Below are 22,108 nucleotides of genomic sequence, written 5' to 3' on the forward strand. Positions count from 1 at the left end.
CTTGGGCCACACAGCAAGACCTCTGTCTCAAATACAAGACAAAACAGAAGGAAAAGAAGAAACTGATAGAATCCACAGATGTTTAGAAATAAGTGGGCTTGGGTAGAATGCTTGCCTACCACACCCAAAGCCCACGATCAGATCCCCAACACCCCCTAAACCAAGGCAGAGCAGCACACATCCATAATTCCAACACTCAAGAGGTACACAGCGGGTTCAAAGTTCAAGGGCATGCTCAGCTACTGAGGGAATTTGAGGAGAGCCTGGGATACATGAGACCATCTCTGGGGGCGGGGTTACTAAGTCCTCAAAGGAGAAAGTAGGTTAAAATTGTTATCAACCCCTTCAAGCCACCCTCTTATTATTTTTATAAAAGCAAAAATAAAGAGCCCAAGAAACTGTGGATTTCTCTCACTAGAAACATGTTAGCATGTTACTAGAAGGTACTAGGTAATTAATTAATAACCAATCCAGTACTTCCCCATACTTACTTACTTAGGTTCAATTTTAGAAACATAAAAATTCTTACCAGAGCATTTTTGTCAAAATTAAAAGTGGAAAAATCTTTGAAGGCTCTGTGCTTAAAAGCAAAGAGCTGAGAGTGGGCTGTCCTGGGCCATGTCCAGAAGATGAAGGACACAGGTGTCAGGAGCAGTGTTGCAAAGTGCACAGAAGCGTGCATTTGGTGAGACAGGAGGGCTCTGCCTCTCCTGGGCTGAGATGGACAGACACATCACGACAGCTCACCTTTTCTCCCTCCTTGCTCTGTGGGACTGCTAGGAACGATAAAAGGGGTAGGTCTGAAAGCATCAGGGGAAGGAGCAACAAGATCTGAGGAATTCCTTTATATAAAGAGAGAATCACAGGTTATTTTACTGCAGCCAAGGGTTTGACATTTGCTTTGACTTCTTAACAAAAATATCCAACTCACACACTTAACAGCATATATATTTAATAGCATTTCTCCTGAATAACAACCTGAGACTCACGCAATTCTCAAACCCTGAGTTTTTTCAAAAGTAAGGGTAAAGTGAATGACTAGACACAAGGACATCATGATTAAGAAACAGGACAACCAAAAGCTGAAAACTAATTCACAGATCTGAGACATAAAAAACTTTACTTCAGTTTTACATAATATGAAGAATGTGCACATTTTTATTTAAAAACAAAAACAAACACAAAAATAAAAAGCAAACCTCTTTGCCCTAGTCACTGCAGCAGCCTACTGTCTCTCCTATACTGCTAGTGACAGAAATGCTAAAAATGGAGGAGCAAATGATTGGTTCTGATGTAGTACATTTCTAAATAACAAGGCATTTCATTGCCCAGCTTCCACCATAAAGCCTCCAACGGGAGAATACATACACACACTTCAAACAGTTCCCTGAGTTCCCACCCCAAAACTCCTAAGGCCTGGAGTCTAGCTTTTAGCTTTGAAAGGAATTCTGGTCTGAGAGGCACCCTGGCTCTCCAGGCCGTTTCAGGCTTACTTACGTGGAAAGACTGTCCTGGACAAGGGGCCTCTGACCAGACAGCTGCAGGAGCTGCAGGGTGGTGGCGGGTGTGGAAACCGGAGAACACCCACCTTCCTCCCTTGAAGGAGTAGAACAACCATCAGAAGCTAGTGGGGGAGAAAAGTTAAGAACTGTATTTACTTCTCAGACTGACATCATTGAGTGGGGGACCTACTGAGTGCTGAAAGACAGCAATACCCAGTCTGTTACACTTCAGAGGGCAGAAGTCCTTTCAGTGGTAGCACAAGTCAATGGGTATCACCAGAATGCAAACTGCGAGTCAACAGTAACCCCACTCCACATCCCCGTTTCAGGTTTCTTTAATAAAAAACTAGTTAAAAGAGCCCCTTGGTCCTTTCTACCATAATCTAAGCTTAGAGACAATAATGGTTAGAAACACACCTCTGGGCATGTCTGTGAAGTGCTTATCTGATATTCTATCACAGTAATAAGAAAAATAATCCTGGAAATTGGTACCCAGAATTAGGGCCCAGCCTGTCATGAATCTGACATGTGGATTCCAGGCCTTTGAAGGTGGTTTATATGGGAAATGTAGAAGAGTTTGAAGATGTAAGCTGAGTTTAGCAGGCCATTCTAGGTGAGTCTAGAAGACCAAAATGCATAAAAAAAAGAGAGGCCTGGCTCTCAGTTGTGGAAGGGAACAAAGACTCTACTGGGAACTGAGCCACTGGTGATATATTCTAGAACTCAACTATAAGGCACTGGAAATATATTCTAGGATTCAATTATAAGCCAGCCATATATTCTAGAACTCAACTATGAGCCACTGATGATATATTCTAGAATTCAACTATGAGCCACTGATGATATATTCTAGAACTCAACTCTAAGCCACTGGTGAAATATTCTAGAACTCAACTATGAGTCACCAGTGATATATTCTAGAACTCAACTATAAACCACTCATGGTATAGTCTAGAACTCAACTATAATCCACCAGTGATGTATTCTAGAACTCAACCATGAGCCACCAGTAATATGTTCTGTAAAAGATCTGATTGCATTGTACCCATATCCTAAGAACTCAAGGCTGAATTCATAAGCAATGGACTGCCTGAGTGTGGTAGCACATGCCTTTAATTTCAGCATGTGATAGGCAGAGGCAGATGGATCTCTTTGGCCAGCCTGGTCTACATAGCAAGTTCCAGGACAGCCAGGGCTACAAAGTGAAGAACCTGTCTTTAGGGAAATGAAAAAATGTGATGGACTAGTTTGCTTGCCAGAAGAAATTACATATCAGGAAAGCACTCTGCTCACTATACCGATTCATATCAACAGTAAGAGAACAGAAAGGTATGAAAACAGTGCAGTGAATTTAAAATTATAGACCGAGTACAGGGAAAGTATCTGTGAGTCTTAAATCATGCCATTAAAGAGAAACCTCTTCATGCTTTTCAATAGGACAACAGCAGGGAATACCCCACTCACTCATTTGAAAGGAAAAGAACATAAACTAACAATGCCACCACATGGGTTCCCTGCTGCAAATGGCTACCTAGGGAAGTACTTCTCCAAGGGCACCCTCAAAGACACAGAGGCCACTGCAACTGTGATCCAAGAGGGACAGGCTACATCTCAAGCCAGCAGAACTGGGAATACCATCCACATAGTACTGTTTTCGTGGCATGAAAGATGTAAAAGCAAGAGGGTCACTGAATCTGGCACCAAAGTTTCAGAAAGCTGCTGAGTTCAGGCACTATGTGGAGTCCCTGCAACAAGGCTCTTCAAGACCATGCATAAAGCTGAGAAGGTAAAGCCTAAGTTGCAATAGTAAAGTTCAGAGAAGCCAAAACCATAGAACATCTGCCAAACAAAGCTGCAGTGGAGCTAACCCAAGAGAGAGGTCACATACATCGAAGGCATCAGAGCAGGAGGAGGGAGTGCCCAAGGCTGTTGGAGCCCAGATGACAACATCACAAACCCAATCACATGGAGCTATGGGCTTGGTGTTTGCCTTGCTGGGTCTCAGTCTTGCTTTGCCTCCCATCCTTCTTTTTTGGACTTGGAATATTGGCATTATATTTGAAGTCCATAACCTGCTTTTGCTGTTTTTTGGGGTTTTGTTTTTGTTTTTGTTTTCTGGCTTTATAGTGGCTTGTAGTTAGGAGATACAATCTCAGAAGATATTTAGACTTTCAAACAAAATTGGGGTTGTTATGGTCTATGGGGACTTTTGAAACAACTAAATGCAGTTGCATTATGAAATGAAAATGAGACTTTAGGAGTTGGGGTATAATGTTATGATTTAAAGTGATATGTTGGTGTCAAGCTGACAGAGGGTGGAGTTGTCATGGTTAATTTTATCATCTTGGCCGCATTTAAAAATTACCATGGAAACACACCTCTATGTGTGTCTATGAGGGTATTTCCAGAAAGGCTTAGCTGAGCAATGGCACCCCCACATACACACCAAATGTAGGCAGCCAAAATTCCAACCCCATGGGCTAGAATCCTAGACTGAATAAAAGGTAAGGGAGCTGAGCAGCAATGTCAGCTCTGCTTCTTAAGCATGGCCACTGTGACCTGTTTCTCTCTGTCCTACAGCCACAGCCTCCCTGACATGGTGACTAGAACTCTCAACCTGTGAGACCAAAAAACAAAACAAAAAACAAAAAAACTTTTGTTTTTAAATTACTTGTTTATTTGTTGTATTTATGTGAATGTGTGTGTGCCGACAAAAGTTTTTTTAATCCCAGCACTCAGGAGGCAGAGACGGGTGGATCTCTGTGAGTTCGAGGTCAGCATGGTCTATAAAGCGAGTTCCAGAGACAGCTTCCAAGACAATACAGAGAAACCCTGTCTCGAAAAATCAAAAAAAAATTTTTTTTTATACTGCTACATGCCTGCAGGTACCCATAAAGGCCAGAAGAAAGCATCGGATCCCTGGAGCTGGGGTTCCAGTTGATTGTGAGGGGCCATGTGGATGCTGGGAACTGAACCTCTGCAAGAGCAGTAAGTGCCCTTACCCACTGAGCCATCTCTCCAGCCCCCAAACCTTCCTTCTTTCAACTGTTTTTGTCAGATTTTTTTTTTTTTGGGTCACAGAATGATACAAATAATTACTATAGAGAGGAAAAGCCAGAATCCTTATACCTCTGCTTGGCTGCTCTTCTTTCTTGTGATGCTTCTATAATAAAACAGCAAGCGAGCCTTTTATTCCAAGGTCTACCTAAGGTGAAGTAAAGCTCATGCCATGATGCAGATGGGAGAAGTCAAAACAATGCGCATGACACCTGATGGTATGAATGCAGCAATTTTCATGATTAGAACTTGAGCCTCCTCAGAGGAGACAGAAAATACCAAGTGCTAATTTTAAAGTATATGAGCAGCCATAGTGACTAACATTACTAAGTTCTCTATCGGCCCTTTCTTCTTACATGGAGAATAACAACTTAGATTGAACATCAACTATATTATCCCTAAGTGAAAAGAAATGCCTTAAATACACCCTGATAGCTTTAGTGGGTGCCTACTAATGTCTCACACACCAAGTACGACACAGACTACAAGGGAACAGAGCCTTCTTCCCTCCCTGCTTTCCCTGGAGCATTCTTGCTTTCTGAGACTGTGGAATACAGGAGAGGATTACAGGAGCATGAAACAAATTCCTTTCTACACTCTAAGCACTGTGTCCTTTCCTCTGGACCTTAATTTGCCTTTTGTGTCAACTAATAGTTAAGTCAATGCTACCCAAATAAGTAAGAAAAACATCATAGTAAATGTGACAGAAGAAGAAATGGCAACTCTGTCCATAAAACCCAGTTTTACTACATTCGCCACTATTTCCAATACCTCAGTTACCGAAAGGGGAAATTTACATAAAATTTAGACTAATATTTTTTTGAAAGCCCTCCTCACTGACAAGCTCGGAATATATTTTTCTTCCATATCATACCTACAAAAAAGTGTTTTCCTAACTTAAACAGCAGCCTCAGAGCTAAGATAAACACTGACAACAGTAAGAAGAGGAGTGAAGAAAGTCAACCAGCTTACCTGTTTTACTGCTCTGCTCAAACAGGTCCTCTTGAGTGGACGAGACCTCGGGCTCCGAGGACATCTGAACCTGCAGCGCCCCTTCTGGAAGCTCTTGGGCAGGCACCTGTTCCTTTGTTTCCACAGCTGCAACAGAGGCTTGAGGACTAGAAGGCAGATCCTCTGGCCTGTGAGATCAATACCACCAAGGATAAAGATCGCTAAGTTCAAATGTTTCCCTCTTCCAACAAAACTTTTGCTTCAATCTAACAATTCTAACAGCTCTAATCTACATGACCCACTAAAAGTCCTCAGGCATTTCAAAGCCTGTCTCCATCCCCCACAGCCAAACCTCTTTTCAGTTTTGTGTCTGTTCCAACACTCCAGACAAGTGACTGAGAACTGCTACAAACGTCCTCATACAGAACTGATGTGGATTTTCTCTTCACTGGTGGCACAATAATTATCTATTTTCTGCTGACCTTTTCCGGGACTCCTTTACACATTCTGTCCAGCCAGGGAAGACTCACAGTTTTGGTCCTTCCCTAGACTTTTACTTACTCTACTATACCCAAGAAAAATGGAAAAGCAAGACTAACAGGAAAGCCAGGCCTGTGGGCTGTATCTGTAATCAAAGTGTTTCAAAGGCTAAAGTGGAAGGATTGTGAGTTGAAGGCCAACCTGAGCTACATAGTAAGTCTGAAGAAAGCCTGAAAGCCTGAACTACAGAGTAAGACAGTATTTAAATAATAATAATAAAGTAAAAATTTAACTGAAGTAAGAACTTTCTAAGCCAGGTGGTGTCAGCTCCAGAGAAACCCTGGGGGGGGGGGAACACGACTTTCTAAAGAAAAGCCTTAGTTGAGCATCAGTGGGACACACACCTACAATCCTACCACTAAGAAAGTTGAGGTAGGAAGATTCTTTCAAGTTCAAGGCTAGCCTGGGCCACACAGCAAAACACTGTCTACATCCCCATCCCTACCAAACTAAAAGCCAGGAACACTTGGAAAAATCCCTGCACCTAGCTACACAATAAATTAACAGAAGGATGATACATAACAACCCAAAGCAATCTGGGTGCTCAAGAATACTAACAGGTTGGCGGGGGGGGGTACACACCTTTAATGCCAGCACTCAGGAGGCAGAGGCAGATGGATCTCTGTGAGTTCAAGACTAGCCTGGTCTACAAGAATTAGTTCCAGGACAGCCTCCAAAGCCACAGAGAAACCCTGTCTCTAAAACCAAAACCAAACAAACAACAAAACAAAACAAAAGAATACTAACAAGTATCCAATATAACATCCACCTGTATCTTTTTCTTTCTTTCTTTCTTTCTTTTTTTTTTTTTTTTTGGTTTTGATTTTCAAGACACGGTTTCTCTGTGTAGCTTTGGAGCCTGTCCTGGAACTCGCTCTGTAGACCAGGTTGGCCTCAAACTAAACTCACAGAGATCCAACTGCCTCCTAAGTGCTGGAATTAAAAGCATGTGCCACCCTGCCTGGCACATTTACATCTTTATTGGCCCCAGAGATGCAAAAAGGATCTCCTACAAATAGAAAGTGCCTCTGATTACCCAGAAGAGTGTCAACCCAAGGTTAAGGATTATAGTTACAAAATAATGCACTTTTGTAATAGGCCTGATTTATAATGAAAAAAGCACACACCATAAGACTGCATCATAAGCAATACAGATTTATAATCAATATTTCTATTGGACAAAAACAAGATGGCAAATAACTATAAAATGTGAGAAGGGGAATCAGCAATTTCTAATACTGCTTCTATGTATAGCCAAAATGAACTTACTATAGCCCCACAGTAAAATCCCACAGACACCTTTAGAGAGAGCATGGCTTGCTTACCTTGCAGGTGATATATTTTGCTCGTCTACCACAGGGATACCTTTATTGTGCTGAACTGTAACAGGGATGTCTTTGTTAGGTTGTTCTGCCATGGAGGTATCTTCAGTGGACTGTTCTTCACATTTAACTGCTTAATACACAAGAAGAAGAAAAAAGATACAAAACAGATATTTAACTTGTCAAAGTATTCAAGGCAGCCCCGAATGATTCTCAAAAAGTAAAAATCTTAACTATCTAACTTTAAAATATCAAAAGTTAGGGGGCAGGCTGGAGAGATGGCCCAGAGGTTAAGAGTACTGGCTGCTCTTCCAGAGGTCCTGAGTTCAATTCCCAGAAACCACAGGGTGAGTAGCTCACAACCATCTATAATGAGATCTGGTGCCCTCTTCTGGTGTGCAGAAGTACATGCAGAGAATGCTGTATACATAATAAATAAATTAAAAAATAAAGAAGAATCCCTTGCAGATGCCAAGGGACAAGAGCTCTTCTGGTGTGCAGACAGAACACTGCATACATAATAAATCAATAAATCTTTTAAAAAAATATCAAAAGCTATATAACAGAGGAATAATACCCAACTAGACACCATACATTACCAAATAAAACTCCAATATCAGAAATGGGTGACCACTTTCTAGAGTTGTTGGCTAATGGGTCCCATAGACCTCCCAAACATTACAGTCTATTGCCAAAACCATCAATTGTCCTCCAAAATTTAAGGATAAGACCCTATCACTGAAGACACCACACACTTGAGTCATAAAACATGGGGGAAAAAATCTAACTAGTACTCAACTAGAAGGTTCATTCCTACTGGCTAGTATTCATACAATGTTAGAAGGTGCTATGGATGCTACTGAAGAAAAAAAGTAATCATTAATCTCACTCAGTCATGACCCTCTGAGTTACAACAACAACCTGCCTGGAAAGTTATGGCCAATGGTGCAATAATGGCATGAATGCCACAGGAGTAACCAATTACTTTTTTAAAAGTTGGATTTAAGGCCCATTACATGAGATGAATCCATACTTGACACTGTCAATCTGTCAATGAGGCCAAGAACCTGAAGCTAGACAGGTCATGGGTCATAGGGAAAAATCTATTACTCTACTATATGGATAAGCAATAAAGTGACTCCTAATGACATCTCACTATACCAATAGATCAATGAATCACTCAATCCTCACCAAAGAAGGTTCTTCTAATAGTATATGACAATTAACAGAGTAAGCCACAACTGGTCAACATACAGCAAATAAGAAGCTTTGGAATTCTCAGTCCTAAATGGGTTATCTACAACATGCCCCTCCCCTCAAAACTCAGGGATCAATACAGAAGAGGGGGTAAAACTTGTAAGAGGCAGAGATGGTAGATGACTTCAAGGAAACAGTGTTTCCCAAACACAACAGGGAAAACATATATACAGACTCACAGGGACTGTGAGAGCATACACAAGTTCTGCATAAGCTTAAACCAGACAAAATCTTAGAAAGGTAAACATGACATTCCACCCCAGGAAAGGAGCTACAGGTGTCTGATTGCTACCAGGAGAGGGAAAGTCTGTTTTCCTTAGTGGCATGACACCTAAAATACAAACCACCCTCCAGGGCACGCCATATGCCCAGGAAGAGTCAGTTAACAGAAACTGGACTACATAGGTTTTTTTGGGTTTTGTTTTGTTTTGTTTAAAAAGGGGGAGATCATGAAGTTGGATAGAGTCCTAGGAGTTGGACAAATATAATCAAAGAATATTGTATGGAAATCCTAAAGAATAAAAATGTAACTTAAATATATATACGTACATACACATAGAGACAGACAGATACAGACACAGACACAGACACAGACACACACACACACACCTGCAGAAATGGCTCAGAGGTTAGAGTACTTGCTGCTCTTTCAGAGGATAAGAATTCAATTCCCAGCACCCATGTTAAGTAGCTGACAAACACATGTAAGTCCAGCTCCAGGAGATCTGACACCTTGTGGCCTCAAAAACACCATATACATATACATATACATAAATTTAATTTTTAAAACATACAGGTATCGTCCCAAAAAAGAAAGTAACCAATGATCTACCTAGAGAAAAAAAATATCAATCTGCAAGTCATCATTTGACAAGACTTACTGCTTACTCTGCAAACTTACATGAATCTGGATAGCTTTAATCCCAGCACTTGGGAGGCAGAGGCAGGTGGATCTCTGAGTGCAAGGCCAGCCTAGTCTAAAAGGTGAGTTCCAGAACAGCCAGGGCTGTAAAGAGAAATCCTGTCTTGAAAAAGTCAAAAACAAACAAACAAACAAACAAAAACCCCAGCTTATTGGAGGTGGTGATGCAGGAGACACAACTCAACAACGAAGAGCACTTGTTGTCCTCACAGATGACCCAGGTTTCATTCCTAGCACCCACTTAGTGGCTCCCAACAGTCTGTACTACAGCTCAGGGAATCTGATGCCCTCTTCTGACCTTTGTGGGTACCAGGTAAACATGTTGTATAATATATACACAAAAGCAAAACACCCACACACATAAAAATGAAAAAATGAACCTAAAATTATCTCTAAATTATTCTTTCTAACCCTAAAGAGAAAGCTGGTGAATCTCTATGAGTTCAAGACAATCCTGGTCTACATAGCAAGATCCAGACCACCAGAGTTACTGGTTCTAGATAAAAAGAAAAAAACCTTATAATCAACACCACAGTAAGAAAACACATTTCATACCAGTATTTGCATCCATGTCAGACAGCTGGGAAGAACCCGAGTTGGTGGTAACCAACTGCATATGTTCAGGGTTGACATCATATGACACTGTATGTTCTTCAACATCCTGGCTCTGGGACAGTTCCAGGACCCCAAAGCCCAACTGTGATGAAGCAGAATCTAGGAACAAAACTCCAAAAAATCAGATACCATCCCACAATATTTTCAATGTGCAAATTGCTATCTTATAAAGAGGATCATGTTTAAAACCTATTTTTTTTGCATTTATGTGTGTGTCTGTGCACACCACACACACACACACCACCCAGCTGAAGTATGCAGGTCAGAGGTCAACTTGCAGGAGTCAGTTCTCTCCTTCCACAATGTGGATTCTAGAGACAGAACTCAAAACATCAGGCTTGGCTCACAAGTACTCATATCTACCTAGCCATCTTTCTAGTTCCAAGGATCACATTAAATGCTCCAAATCAAAGCCATATCATACATAATTTCTACAAAACAATACAAATGAAAGGATGGGCATGGGTACCACAAGAAAAGAGGTGGGGAAAGTCAAGAATAAAATTATTAGACTGGGTGTGATAGCAAACACATATAACAAATACCAGCACAGGGAAAGTAGAAACTGAAATCAAAAGCTCAGGGCCATCCTTAGCTACACAGTGAACTTACAGCCATTCTGGACTATGTAAGACCATACTGTAAAAATAAATTAGTAAATAAATTTAAAATAAGGGGGAGGGACCAGCTAAATGGCCCAGAAGGTAAAGGCTCCTTTTGCCAAGCCCAGCATGACAATCTGAGTTTGATTCCCTGGGATCTATGTGGTAGAAAGAGAACCAACCCCCACAAGTTGTGGTTCCACAGAATGTGCATTGCATGCCCATACACATATCATTAAATTAGTAATAAATATAGTTTTTAAAGGGGGTGTGTACCAAAGCAAAACTTAGGTACCACAAAGCCTTATAAGCATTTAAAATGAAAAAATATGTCAATAATCTGTAGATACAGCCAAAACCACACCCAAAGGTACTTGAAAAATAAATGCAAAAGGAGAAGGAAACAAAATGCAGAAAGGGGGCTAGTCAATGAGTAATGACTCATTGGTTTGTTTCTTTGTTTTGAGAGGTCATGCTATAAAGCCACACCTGGCCTTGAACTTCTAATGCTCCTGCCTCAGCCTCCCTGAGTGCTAGAATTCTAGGTATGCATGCGTACATTATCATGCCCAGTTTACTGCTATGTTGGGGTCTTTAATGTTTTCCAGAGGCATGAATTAAAAGCTTAGTCATTGCATGGGGTGCCAGTATGAGGTGGTGGAATTTTTTTTTATTGTCTTGTTTTTGAAGTAGGGTCTCACTCTGTAGCCTAGGCTGGCTGCAAACGCAAGGCTCTTCTCTACTCCTAACTGCTAAGATCATAGACGAGCACCACACCAGGTGCTGGAACCTTGAAGAAGAGGCCTAGTGGGAAGGAATTAGGTTATTAGGGCTTGAGCAGCCCCATCTCCCCTTCTTTCTCCCTTGTTTCCTATCTCCTGTGAGGTAAAACAGCTTTGCCCCACGTGCACCCAACCATAATCGTCTGTTTGCCACCCACTCAAAGCAATGGCAAACATTTCCAAAACTGTTTATTTTCTGGGGTACTCTATCATGGCTTTGGAAGGCTGCTTAACAGAGAAAATTAGTCATCAAATTAAGTGAGACACCTTAAATTACTAGGTAAATTCCTTAGTGATTCTTAGCTTAATCATGAGAAATCTATTACCTGCTAAAGAGAAAGTTAGCTAGCTGTGTGTTCACAGTAAAGGGGCATGGGAAGAATCTATTATTCTGAAAGGGCACAGCTACCTTCAGCACCAAGGGAGCCCGGAGCAGCATCAGCAGCATCTGCTCCCACCTCTTCCTTCTCCTCTTCTAGCTCTTCCTCCTTCTCCTCCTCTGGAAGAGAAGCAGCTTCTACTGTCACCTCCAGAGCACTGCAGTAAAAGAGCACAGACATGTGATGCTCCCAGACAGAGGAGGCTCTGTTCACAGCACACTGAATTCTACTGTGGCTGCCCTCGCATGCCAATCATCTTTTAACCAGATTAGACACATAAACAGATCTCATGGCTTTAGTGCTGCCTGTAGAAAGTACCTGGAAGCTTCATGATTCAAAACACTGTACCAAGTTTGGTAGCAAAACTAAGCAGAAGGAAAGCATAAAGACATTGAAATTTTATCTTCTTATGATGGCTCTTGGGGTAATGGTGCTTGCCACCCAGCCTGACTACTTGGGTTCATTCTCTGAAACTACACAGTGAAAGGAACAACCTTTCATATGGTGAGAGGAAAAGCTTCAACAAATGCACGCCATGACATACACATGTGCGCACACACACACACACACACACACACACACACACACACACACAGAAATAAAATATCATTTTTTTTAAAAGTTAAAGAAAGAGACCATTGAAAAACACACACTGAGCCAAGCGGTGGTTACCCACGCCTTTAATTCCAGAGGCAAGCAGGCAGATCTCTTTGAGTTCGAGGCCAGCCTGATCTACAGATAGAGTTCAAGGACAGCCTCCAAAGCTACAAAGAGAAACCCTGTCTCAAAAAAACAAAACAAAACCAACAAAAAAAGAAAACCACACACCTGGCCTTCTGTCTGTCAAGGGGTCTTCCTTATGTCCCTGACATCTAAGTGGAGGTGTGTTCAATTAGCCCTTAGACCTCTTCTCCAGCTGTATTCAACCTTTTACTCAGACTCAGGTTTGAATTGTCTTTTTTTTTTTTTTATTAAGTCTCAATCTGCATAGCCCGGGCTAGCCTAGAACTCAGTATGTAGTTTTCAGGCTGACTCTGAACTCACCACGATTCTACTGCCTCAGCTCATGCCTGTGCACCACCATCCCCAGCTCCCAAAGCTTTGGATTCTGCACTGTCCATGACTCTACAACATCACTCTCCTGCCAGCATATGAACCAACCACCTGTTCACCATCTCCACTCCTAATGGGTAGCTCAGACTCAACCCATCTATAGTTGAGCTATTTCTCCTCAGTCTTCTCCATCTCAAACAACCACTCTATTCTTCCAGCTACTCAAACCAAACCTGGAATTGTTACTTCCTCCTTCCTGCTGATGCTCTAGATGTGATCCGTCTTCAAATCCTACTTTCTGATCTCAGAATCTCACCAACTTCTCATCTCCTGCTACCCTGTACTTTTGTTTTGTTTTGGTTTGGTTTTTCAAGACAGGTTTTCTTTATGTAGCCCTGGCTGTCCTGGAACTCAATCTGTAGACCAGGCTGGGCTCAAACTCACAGAGACCCACGAGTACTGGGATTAAAGGTGTGTGCCACCACTGCCCAGCTTATCTTGAACTTTTTAAAATAAACTAGGCATGTTATCCTATTGAAAAATACTTTTAAAATGTCATAAAAATTTAAAATTTGTGAAAAATCTTATGGAGAGATGAAAAGACATGCTATAGGAGAACAAGGTATTAGGGGTGGGGAGGCAGGAAAGATGGCTAAGCGATCAAGAGCACTGTCTGCTCATCCAGAGGCCTCCTGGAATTCAATTTCTAGCAATCACATGGTGTCTCACAACCAGCATAGAGGGATCTGATGCCCTCTTCTGGCATAAATTCGTACATGCAGATAGAGCACTCATATACATTTAAAAAAAGAAAAAAAAAAAACAAGCTACACAGTGAAAATATTTACAAACCAAACCACACTGCTACAAAGGATTACACCCAGAATTTACAAAGCACTCTCAAGACATGACAGGGCTAGAGACATAGCCCAGCAGTAGAAAACTTGACTCTCATGCCCAGGCACCAAGTTCAACTCCTAGGACAGGAAAGAAAAAAAGAAAAAAGCAGGTGAAAAATAAAATAAATGGTTCAAATTAAAAATGAGCAAAAGAAGCCAGGCGATAATAGTGCACATCTTTAATCCCAAGCACTCAGGAAGCAGAGGCAGGTGGATCTCTGTGAGTTCCAGGCCAGCCTGGTCTACAAAGTGAGTTCCAGGACAGCCAAATCTGTTACATAGAAAAACTGTGCCTCGAAATAAATTAATTAGTAATAGGCAAAAGACACAAACAGACATTTCCCTGAAAAGGAGGGCCGATGGCAAACAAGCACACAAGAGATTCAACCTCGTTTGCCATTAGGAAAATGAAAAAAAAAATCAAACCACAATGAGATATTACTTTACACTTATCAGAATGGCTCAAATAAAAGCAGTGAAGAGCGCTGGCTCAGTTGGCAAAGTGCTTACCTAGAGAGCATGAGACTACGGAATCCATCCTCAGTACCACATAGCAGAGTCGGGTGGTGCATGCCTTATTTCCAGTAATTGTGGGTAGAGGTCAGAGCATCAAAAGCTCAAGGTCATCTCAGTTACAGTGAACGGGAAGTTTGAGGCTGGCCTCTCAAAAACATTTTCTTTTCTTTCTTTCTTTCTTTTTTTTTCCAAGACAGGGTTTCTCTGTAGCTTTGGAGGCTGTCCTAGAACTAGCTCTTGTAGACCAAGCTGGTCTGGAACTCACATAGATTCGCCTGCCTCTGCTTCCCAAGTGCTGGGAATAAAGGTGTGCACCACCAACGCCCAGCTAAAAATATTTTCTTAATTTGTATATTTATGATTTATAAATAGTGAAAGGGCTGGTAATATAACCTGGTCACAGAACACTACTAAGCATGACTGAGGCCTCAAATTCAACCCTGAGCACCACAAAAGATAAAAACAGTGAAAAAAAACTAGCAGCTGGTGAGAACAGAAATTACAACACTTCCACATTGCCAGATGACAGAGACTAGAACCATCCGTCAGTTTCTTTAAAAAAAAAACTAAACATGCAACTACCATACAGCCAAGCAATTAAAAACCTGGGCATTATTAAAGAATTCAAAGTTTATATTCACATAAAATATTTACACAAGGTTGGGTATTGGTGGCACACACTTTTAATCCCAGCACTCGGGAGGCAGAGGCAGGCAGATCTCTGAGTTCAAGGACAGCCTAGTCTACAGAGCGAGTTCCAGGACAGCCTCCAAAACAATACAGAGAAACCCTGTCTCAAAAAACTAACAAACAAACAAAAACCAACAATTTACACAAGGTGCCAGGCAGAGCAGCCACACCTTAAAGCCAGGACTCAGGAGGCAAAAGCAGGCAGATCTGTGAGTTAGAGGCCACCCCGGACTACATAGCAAGTTCCAGGTCAGCATTGTGAGATGCTGACTCTCAAAAAATAAAATAAAAATAAATGTTTACAATTAAAAAAAAAACAAAAAATTGTATGTAGGAACCTTTATCTGCTGAGCAATCTCCCTGGTCTTTGTGTAAATGCACATATATATTTATGTGCACGCATTGAACTTGACAACAACCTGCATTCAATCCCAGGACCCACTTGGTGGAAGAAGAAAATCAAGCTGTCCTCTGACCTCCACATACACACCCACACACATACACAAGACATAAACAATTTTAATTTGCACAAACACTTGTAACAGTTTTATTCACAATAGTTAAAATCTTAAAAGAGAAAGATTTGCTTCAACCTATGAGTACTGGCGTATCTGACATCCTCTGAAAAGACTACTCAGATTGGAATAAATGACTGATTCATGGAGCCACTTTGATGGATCTCCCAGGAGTTATGCTGATATACACTTGCATATCTGTATAGTATTTTGAAGTAAATTTTACAAATGATTACTAAAGGCTCGGGTACAGCAGACAAAGGGAGGTGACCATAGATAGAATACCAGACATCCCTGTGCACGACTGTTCAGTCCCTTGACTATAATGGCAGACCATGAATCCACAAATGATAAACTAGAAACACAATACCCACCCACAATGTAACAGGAAATGCTGAATCTCACCAGTATCCTGGCTGTATTACAGGTTTGCACTGGGCAAAGTATACTCAGGCTCTCCCTTATTCTTTCTGTTTGTTTTTAGTTTTGTTTGTTGAGATAGTTTGATTATGTATCCTAGGTTATTCTTGAATCCACTATGTAGTCCAAGTTAGCAACAAACTCCAAAGTGGTCACCCTGCCTCAGCCTCCCGAGTACTAAAATTACAGGCATGTGCCCCACAATGAGCTCTGCATTATTTCCTGCAACAGCATGTGAGTATACAATTATCTCAATTTGAGTAAGTATGTTTCATGGGGGCTTCAGATATGGCTCAGTGGCAGACAGCCTGCCTAGGATACACAAATGAAATATGAAAATAAATATGTAAGACTGGGGAGATGACTCCACATTTAAGAGCACTGACCGCTCTTCCAGAGGACTGGGCTCAATTCCAAGCATCCACGTGACAGCTCATAACCATTTGTACCTCCAGTTCCAGAGAATCCAACACCCTCTCCTGGCCTCATCACACTCACTACACGCATGTGGTGGTGCACAGACATACACACAGGCAAAATATCGACTGCATGGAAAATAAAATAAATAAAACCTTCAAAAGGTATTTAAATGAATACATTAAAAAATGAACTTTTCTGTTTTGTTTTGCTTTGGTTTTGTTTTTTGTTATTGTGTTTCAAGACAGGGTTTCTGTGTAGCCCTGACTGTCCTGGAACTCGCTCTGTAGACCAGGCTGGCCTCAAAGTGCCTGCCTCTGTCACCAGGCATAAAAATGAATCTTTAAAATGACAATATTGGGGGCCAATAAGATGATTCAGTCAGTAAAGACACTTGCTACCAAGCCTGTTTACCTGAGTCCCAAAATCCACATGGTGGAAGAAAAGTACTGATCCATGCCCCCATAAATTGCCCTCTGGCCTCCATAGTTCATGTGTGCATCTGCCCCCCACTCACACACAAAAAATATAAAAATAATTTTAAATATCTGATAAAAATATATAACTATCCTTTCCATATTACATTATAGGACAGACCCTACTTAGAAACATCAGTTTACAGCTGCGTGGTGGTGGTGCACGCTTTTAATCCCAGCACTTGGGAGGCAGAGGCAGGTGGATCTCTCTCTTTTTTTTTTTTTTTTTTTTTTTTTTTTTTCCGAGACAGGGTTTCTCTGTATTGTTTTGGAGGCCGTCGGTCCAGCCCAGCCTCGAACTCACAGAGATCCGCCTGCCTCTGCCTCCCGAGTGCTGGGATTAAAGGCGTGCGCCACCACCGCCCGGCCAGGTGGATCTCTTTTTGAGGCCAGCCTGGTCTAGAGTGCAAGCTCCAGGACAGACTCCAAAGCTACAGAGAAACCCTGTCTCAAAAAGCAAACAAACAAACAAACAAACATCAGTTTATATCATCAGAACACAAGGAAAAACAAGAAGAGTTTTTGGAATTATTTTTTAAGCTATATTTCTTTATTTTATATGAATGCTCTGTCTACATGTATACCTTTATGCCAGAAGAGGGCATCAGATCTCACTACAGATGCTGAGAGCCACCGTGTGGGTGCTGGAAACAGAACTCAGGACCTCTGGAAGAGCAGCCAGTGTTCTTAACTGCTGAGATATCTCTCCAGGCCCCTGGATTTTTATGATAAGCAGATTTTGTTGTTTCAAGATATGTGTCTGTGTGTGAGTGTGTGTTCTAAAGAACGTCCATTCTTTTGGAATTGACCTCAAATTCTCCCCACCTTCGAGGCCTTTACACATGAAATTTACTACCTGGAAAGATCTTTCTCTCACAGTGCAGCTTCTCCTCAGCCCCTTAATTGTGACTAACACATCTGTATTTATTATTTAGACTACATTCCTCAAAGACATATTCCTTTATTCCCGGCTAGATTATTTGTATTTTGTTCTCTTTGTAATGATCATAATTGTAACTTAGGACTGAGATAAAGACGAGGTCTCGGCCGGGCGTTGGTGGCGCACGCCTTTAATCCCAGCACTCAGGAGGCAGAGGCAGGTGGATCTCTGTGAGTTCGAGGCCAGCCTGGTCTACAGAGCGAGTTCCAGGATAGCCTCCAAACCTCCAAACCTCCAAAACAATACAGAGAAACCCTGTCTGGAAAAAAAAAAAAAATAGGTCTCCCTATTCAGTTACAAACCCCATGAAAACAAAGCCCCTTTAAAGTTCATGGGGACTGCACATTTATTGAACATGATAAAATCTGTATTTACATAAAGAGCAATGACTCAACAAGGAAAAGAGCATGGAACGGCCCAGATACCACTACTGTTTTACAATGGAGTATGCCCACTTCTTGTCCCTACCATGCACCCCATCTTATAAGCCGTAACAGCACACCTGAGCCAGGCAAATATTCCTCAAAGACACTATAAGCCAAAGCAAGGACAACTAACAGATGAGTGACACCAGACATGGTGGCTCACCCCTGTAGTCTCAGCAACCGAGAAGCTGAGACGGGAGGATCACCATGATTAGAGGTCAAATTAGACTACATGGTGAGTTCTGAAACAGCTTGGACTACAGAATGAGACCCTGTCTCCAAAACTAAACAAATAAACGGCATCACAGATAAGTGAAGCAGCTGGATATAGGAACTGGCACTGTGGCAAATGGCAAGTAACACCTGGCAGAGGTGGCCAACTGTAAGAGTGACTCCCAAGGACTACAGCAAACTGTGGTCACTGAGGACTAGCAATCTCAAAAACCAGAAGTGCAAGCTTTACGAGAAATTACCTCCTCCTTTTTTATTAACTTTTTTGGGGGGTGAGGATGGGGGACAGGGCCCTGGCCGATCTCAAAGTCTACTTGTAGACCAGGCTGACCTTTAACTCACATAGATCCACCTGCTCCTGCCCCAGTAGCACCGGAATTAAAGTTATACAAGACCACACCAGGCTCCAATTTTTAAATTCAAACCCCTTCAAATATATTTTACCATTATGAGCCTAATAAAACTTATCCACTGGTCAAGATAAGCCCGCTGGCTGGCACATTGCTTAAAAGCTTCCATTTCCACTTGAGAGAAAAACTTAAGTGCAAATACAATATAAAACACACCCCAGGAAAAGCACTTTGTTTTCAGATAAAGTCACAGTTGTAACCATGTCAAGCTAACATCCCTGTCTCTCAGCTATCTATGCTCTCAGTCTAATGCCTCAAGACACCTGAAGTTGCCTGTGTTCTTTGACCTTACAAGAACTAGGACAGAGGCCTGAGAAACCCTGAACAGTAAGAGCGAGGAGTAGAACTAGAAGGAGCAGCTCACTCAGGAACACAGTCACACAAGTCCTTCAATGTCTCTCTGCCCATCAGCTTCCCGTGGAATGGAGACACTGCATTTACTGAACAGTTGCTTAAGGGTAGAACTGAGATTATGTCAGAAGTCAGTACTGAACCTAACACAGGGGACACCATCACGACATACGTAAGACACAGTAGTAACTGAACACTCTTTAGGGTGTACATTACAATTTGAATACTGTAGTTACACAAACTATTACTTCACCAAAGAGATCCCAGATCTCCAAAACATTATCTAGGTAATCCCCAAATCCCATTCCCTAATTCACAGAAACACGATGAATCTCTTTCTCCTTGGAATGAGTCTACAGATACAGAGAAGAGTTGATTGGATAATAAGTTGAAATCAATTCCTTCAGACAGTAGTTAGTATACCTGCTTGTCCTGTTTGGCTGAGGCAACTGTTCTATGATCTGACTGATGGAATCACACGTGCCCAAATGAGAGGAATCCACAGGGTCTGAAAAAAAAATCATAATAGTAACTGGATAGTACACAAAAGACATTTGCCACCAAACTTTAACGCAAAGTCAGGAATTTAGGCAACACCAATCTAACCTACACATTAAGACATCGTGAGTTTCTGAAGGCTTACTGAACAGTAGGTTACACACTAGGCTTCCTTACACACATCATCCTGTATGTTGAAATTATGCTCCAACCTTAAACACTGCAAAAGAGATTGGAGCCTTAAACTACTCACCTGCAGAAGCTTTGTTTTCCTTCAGATGTTTGAAGGAGCTATTATTGTCTCCTTGCTCTTCTGCAGCTGCTTGGTCCGGATTCGACACAATATCCTAGAAAATACACATAGGTTTAAGATCCTCACAGATTACGACGAAGCAGTACAAAATGGACTTTGTGTATGTGCACGGGTACATGTTGATTTTATTTTGTTCCACCAACTTTACCTAAAAGATAGTGACCTCCTACACACTAAGTTTTCTGGGTTAGTTTGGATTAGGGGGCAAAAAATAAGACCTCAACTTTGTTCAACCATTTTCAAATACAGCATCACTCACCAACACGGGGTTCTCTTTGTGTATCTGCAGATTGGGAAGGTGTCGAGACAGCACACTAAAGTGAGAGCCAGCATCTTCTTCCAGAACCTGGCTTTCAGGCTGAGAATCTTCAATTATCAGGCAAGGAGTATCTTGCTGAGAGAAATCTGAATCCAACTGACTTCCAGTAGGGTCCATCTGCTCCCCTGGAGTGGAATAACAAAAGATCAGTTCTGAGAGTCACACTACGAGCCTTCCTCACACAATCCAAGACCAAATAATAGGGCGGAAGTGCGAGAGCTAGGATGGGGCCAGTCTAGATGAAGGTCCTCTAAGTAGCAAGCATTTGCAATCGCTGGAAGCACTGTCCCAGCTCCCTCTTCACCCCTCGTTTCTCCGTTATTTACAATGAGTCTCTGGATCTTTCGGTCCCTCCCTCCCTCCTTTCTCTTCACCTTCCCGCAGACACCCTTCCCTCCTTCCTCACCTCTTCTCCCCGCCCCTTTCCATCCCCCCACAACTCTCCCCGCGTCTTCCCTCCTCTGGGCCCCAGGAAGACCTCTTTGCAACCTCGGCCAGGCGGGAAACCGCTGTCCTCACGCGGCCTCAGGACCACCTCGACGGCCGCCTCCCCACCCCCTCCCCGGGCCCTCCAACCCGGTCCCCGTCACCGCCGCCATGCTTGCCACCCCGCCCCCTCCGGGCAGCCAGCCCTTCATGCCCGCCACCTGGACCTCTGCGGCCAGCTCGCCCCGCTTCGCTCCCAGCATTACCTGGCATCCCGGCGGGAGGTCCCTCACGCTGGATCTAGAGATCTCTGCACGCTTCCCAGGCCCCTCCAGGTCGATCCCCAGGTCGCCACTGTCGCCACCGCCGCCACCAGCCGCGAGCTCCCCCTTTTCCCGTCACGTCACTCAGTATCGGACCGTCCATTCGCTGCTGAGGCTCGCCACTCAGAAAAGCCTGTTGATGATAGGTGCCTGGAACGGAGTGCCCGCCCCCCGCGTAAGAAAAGGAACACGGCGGCGCGTTTCCATGGCAGCATGGACGTCTCAGGCCCTCCCCCTAAAACAACCAGAATGACAGTATCCTTGAACCAAAGGGACATTGAGAAAGCATGAAAAAGATAACCCTGCCTGCAGGACAGGGTTACTCACGACTTACATTTGAAAGTATTAACCCCTTTGCTGACTTCCATGGAAAAGGAGAGCCTCGGGATTTTCAAAGAAAGGCCAAAAAGAAGGATTGAGAACAACTAGAATTTCAGAGATGGTGAAATGGAAGAGCAACACTCCACGGGGATTGCCAGTGTCGATCAGGATGCTCTCTGTAGACCTCTGCCTGAATTCAAAGGGCCTCAGTTTTCCCACTCTATGCCTCTTCCAGTTTTGGTTTTGTTGTTATTTTTCATTGTCTGAAGGCCCCAGCAAGTCGTCTTGTTCCCACTCCCTTTCAAGCTTCCTATTTGTGTCTCTCTGCCCTTTCTTTTATAGAATGGCAGCAGCCTCAGACGCTTTGCACCTCTCCTTGAAAGAACTGAGCATTGTGGCTCTCAAACTAGTAGCAAAGAGAACAGCTGTCGCCCCTACTAACGAAATGACCTAAAAGATCCAAGCCCAGAGATTTAATTATCCTAATTATGGTGTCAGGGTCTTATAAAGGGTGTGGCAGCTGTGACAACTATTAATGAACTGAGCCCAAGAGACATACGTGGTTTCATTGTCATTTTAATTTAAATTGCCCTTGGATCTGGGCTAGAATTCTAACCAAGCAGCTGTCAGTAGGG

The 22,108-nt window shown here is 42.5% G+C and overlaps 1 protein-coding gene across 5 annotated transcripts in view; it reads right to left on the reverse strand.

Moving 5' to 3' along the window:
* The window catches only part of Tp53bp1 (tumor protein p53 binding protein 1), a 74,318-nt gene extending 53,043 nt beyond the window's left edge, over positions 1 to 21,275 (reverse strand). Inside the window, exons 1-10 of one of the 5 annotated variants that reach the window (XM_021226264.2) lie at positions 21,096 to 21,274; positions 20,344 to 20,528; positions 20,025 to 20,118; positions 19,697 to 19,781; positions 11,960 to 12,087; positions 10,107 to 10,265; positions 7,376 to 7,505; positions 5,532 to 5,698; positions 1,498 to 1,624; positions 748 to 842 (exon numbers count right to left, since the gene is read on the reverse strand). In XM_021226264.2, the coding sequence (XP_021081923.1) occupies positions 748 to 842; positions 1,498 to 1,624; positions 5,532 to 5,698; positions 7,376 to 7,505; positions 10,107 to 10,265; positions 11,960 to 12,087; positions 19,697 to 19,781; positions 20,025 to 20,118; positions 20,344 to 20,528; positions 21,096 to 21,102 (1,177 nt within the window). In that variant the 5' untranslated portion in view covers positions 21,103 to 21,274. Of the gene's footprint in view, positions 1 to 747; positions 843 to 1,497; positions 1,625 to 5,531; positions 5,699 to 7,375; positions 7,506 to 10,106; positions 10,266 to 11,959; positions 12,088 to 19,696; positions 19,782 to 20,024; positions 20,119 to 20,343; positions 20,529 to 21,095 lie in introns of all 5 variants that reach the window. The other 4 variants (XM_021226265.2, XM_021226266.2, XM_040746141.1 and 1 more) reach the window with 4 other exon arrangements.
* Positions 21,276 to 22,108: the final 833 nt, after the last annotated feature.

Source organism: Mesocricetus auratus, unplaced genomic scaffold (genome assembly GCF_017639785.1).
Source record: "Mesocricetus auratus isolate SY011 unplaced genomic scaffold, BCM_Maur_2.0 Super-Scaffold_100004, whole genome shotgun sequence".
NCBI classification, from domain to species: domain Eukaryota; kingdom Metazoa; phylum Chordata; class Mammalia; order Rodentia; family Cricetidae; genus Mesocricetus; species Mesocricetus auratus.